Source organism: Phyllostomus discolor, chromosome 8 (assembly GCF_004126475.2).
Source record: "Phyllostomus discolor isolate MPI-MPIP mPhyDis1 chromosome 8, mPhyDis1.pri.v3, whole genome shotgun sequence".
NCBI classification, from domain to species: Eukaryota; Metazoa; Chordata; class Mammalia; order Chiroptera; family Phyllostomidae; genus Phyllostomus; species Phyllostomus discolor.
In genome coordinates, this window is record NC_040910.2 from 59,290,521 (window position 1) to 59,294,228 (window position 3,708).

General features: G+C 39.6%; 1 protein-coding gene across 1 annotated transcript; it reads left to right on the plus strand.

The window, feature by feature from the left end:
• Window positions 1–361: 361 nt before the first annotated feature.
• On the plus strand, window positions 362–1,277 carry LOC114503922 (olfactory receptor 1A1-like). Its single transcript, XM_028521502.1, is given in 2 exon segments — window positions 362–1,054; window positions 1,056–1,277. Coding segments are annotated over 2 exon segments (915 nt in total).
• Window positions 1,278–3,708: the final 2,431 nt, after the last annotated feature.

A 3,708-nucleotide genomic window follows, 5' to 3' on the forward strand; every position in this document is an offset into this window, starting at 1 on the left:
GGGCAACTAAACTGTATTTTTCACATATTTATACTATTTCTGTGAGGTCTATCAAAGCATCTAGACCCTAGGTGGTTGGATGATAGTCCTGCGGTTGGAAAGGTGGGCACCACTGATTCAAGATTGATTATTTCTTGCACAGAAGCATCCTGGGCCAACTGTCAATTAGTCCCACTGACCAAAAAGAATTCTCCCTCCCACCCCACCCCAAACATCAACATATTTGCCTATTTCTGAATTTAGTCACCCAGGTTTAGACACAACAAATAAGGGAGTCAAAAGAGGTGGATGAGGATGATTATTAAACATAGCAACTTCATTAATAATTTGGACTTCTCTCATTTTTCCTGCTAAAGAATCCATGAGAGGAGACAATAGGTCTTCTACTCTGGATTTTATTCTCCTTGGAGTCAGCAGGCAGCAGGAACAGGAAGACTTCTTTTTCATCCTTTTCCCCTTCATTTACCCCATCACACTGATTGGAAACCTGCTCATCATCTTGGCCATTCGCTCTGACATTAGACTTCACAACCCCATGTATTTCCTCCTTGCTAACCTTTCCTTTGTTGACATCTTCTTTTCTTCTGTAACCATCCCTAAGATGCTGGCCAACCATCTCTTGGGTACCAAAGCCATCTCCTTTGGGGGCTGTCTAACACAGATGTATTTCATGATTGCCTTGGGTAACACAGATAGCTATATCCTGGCTGCGATGGCATATGACCGTGCAGCAGCCATCAGCCGCCCACTTCATTACACAACAAATATGAGCCTACGAACTTGTGTCCTGCTAGCCATTGTGTCTTGGTTCATTGGAAACCTGAATGCCCTCCCCCACACTCTGCTCACAGCTAGTCTGTCCTTCTGTGGCAACCAGGAAGTGGCCAATTTCTACTGTGACATTACCCCTTTGCTCAAGCTGTCCTGTTCTGACATCCACTTTAATGTGAAGATGATGTACCTCGGGGCTGCTGTTTTCTCTGTGCCATTGCTATGCATCATCATTTCCTATGTTCAGGTCTTTGCCACAGTCTTACATGTCCTATCCACCAAGGGGTGTGCTCAGAGCCTTCTCTACCTGTGGCTCCCACCTCACAGTGGTTTCTTTGTATTATGGGACAGTCATGGGAATGTACTTCCACCCTCTGACCAGTTACAGCTTAAAAGATGCTGTGATAACTGTGATGTACATCGCAGTGACCCCAGTGTTAAATCCTTTCATCTATAGTCTGAGAAATCAGGACATGAAACTCTTCAGTAAGAGAATCTCTGTGTAAGCAATGAAAGTTTACACATTGGAGACTGCAGTCACCAATTAAAATGCACTTGGAAATCCAACCCTAGTATACTCCCATTTCAAAAAGCCACATCCGCCCTTTCTAGCTAAAAATTCTTTTTCTCAGATATTTTTAACAGTTTGTGATTCATCTTACTGAAATTGTCACTTTGTCCACAATGTCCTTCGGCAGAGTGGCAGCACAGGATATTGGGTTCATGTCTCAGCTGTTGCACTGACTCTCAGAAGAAAGTGGAAAAGGTCTGAAGCTCTGCTTCTACATCCACATTTATGAAAATAATCTCTGCCTTCCACTATCACAGGATGTGAGTAAAAGACTTCTTTATTTGAAGAATATAAATCACTAGTCAAATGTCCATTTTTATCAAGGTATGATGGTTAATCATCTCCACTAGGCTTATCATGTGCTGAGGGCAGGTCTTAACACATCATTGTACCTTTCATGATTTTGGTCATACAAAGTATATCCAATAACTTCTGGTGGAAAGTGGAATGAACAAATGAAAATATCGGTCTCTGGAATGTAATGTGATAATGATCAGATATAATCATACCAGACATTATTACCATAATGTCATACCAGCACATCCATATAATCTTTAAATAAGCACACCTGGGGCGATATTTTTGTTCATGCTCTATTGTGGATTAAACTAGACTGTTTCTAAAGAGCATAATACTTTCTCTAAAATCTTTCTAAAATGACACTCATCAATAGTTATTGATTTTCAAGTAATAATTATTCTAATGTAAATAATGTTTAAAAAGCATTCATTTAATTAAATATAAAATGAAATAAAGCTACAGCAACGAAAATTCAGGTGTCAAATAATAAGTGAAGAAAAGGGGACATATTAAAAATGGAGGGAGGTTGGGAGGGCTGGGGGATGGGGAGGAGTGAGGGGAAAAGGCAGAAAACTGTACTTGAGAAACAATAAAAAATAAATGATGTGACCATGTTTCCTCAGAGTGGCCCAGGCTAGGTGAGGCTTTTCTTCTGAATGACCTGCACTGATTATGTGGGTGATGTCCCCAAAACAGAGGTGGTTAACCCAGCAGGTCAGTAAATACCCACTGAGGAACTCCACTAACTATGATTTGATTCTATTCATGAGAAAATTATAAAGCTTTTTCAAAATATTAATAAAATATAAATGATCATCCTTAAATATCATACTCTCAAAGGGAATAACACTTGGAAGAGATGGGTTGAGTGTATCTTAGAACAGAGTGCAGGTTGTTTTATTATCTACTATTTCTAACTACCAGTAAAAACATAAAATTATTACCTTCTACAGATAATTCACATTGCCAAGAATTGTCCATGAATATTAGAAGATGATATTATTCACCTTTAATGCTTTCTGAGCCTCTAAAATACCAAGGGTGAGACCTATCTCAATTATCCTCTTTTTAACCAAATATGATTTGGTTACAAAATGCATATGAATCTGTGTGTGAATGCATGACCAAAGCATGGAGGGCATTTTCAAAGTTGGCTATTGAAAATGTTACACACACGTATGGTCTCTTTGTCCATATGAGAATGTGAAAACTGGAGATCTCTTTTGCTCTGCTGTAGCTTCACCACTTGAGGCTAACATATGAGGGTGGACCCCCAAAATGGAATTTATCAAGATGTTTTGTCCCACTACTCAAAACAGTAGTCTTGAATTCATTGATTCTGATGCCTTCTAGTTTTTCTGCCATTTTTTCTTTCACCTCTTACACAGCAGCAAAGGATTTTCCTTTGAGGACATTTTCATCCAGGGAAACAAACAAAAAACTTTTGCTCAGGGAGAGATCAGGTGTATAGTGAGGGTGGGGAACAAGGGTCATGCCACTTGGGGTTTTTGGTCAAAAACATGCTGGGCAATATGGGCAGGTGCACTCACAAATCACCCATAAGGAAATGGGCAAATGTGTTGAAAGACTCTTCAAAAAAAAATGCAATGGGGCCGAACACAACTTCTCACAACTGGTACACGGACACAGATGGATTCCTAGAAAACCCACATAGCATGAGAAGCCTGTACTACAGAAGGCCCACCCCCAGAAGATATTTCTGCATTTTGGGGGGTCTCCCCTCATATAGTAACTACTTAATGCATTGGTATTAAATTAATAAATGAATCTTGCAATACTATGTTTAAATAATGAATGCAAAAAAGCTAGTTTCCTGTTGTGGTTAAACTAAAAAAAGTCAAATACTTTGAAATATTTCAAATATTTTTCATAGTAAAATATTAAGTGCCAAGAGGATGGCATAAAAGAAAAACTGAGGTTTGTCTCTTCAGAGGGCTTCCAGCATTCTGCGCAAGTGTCTAATGTTCTGTGTAAAAACAGGGAGCTAGGGAGCCACTCTCTGCAGGCCAGGCAACATTTTTCTCGGCTTCTGTGAAGGGGAGGGA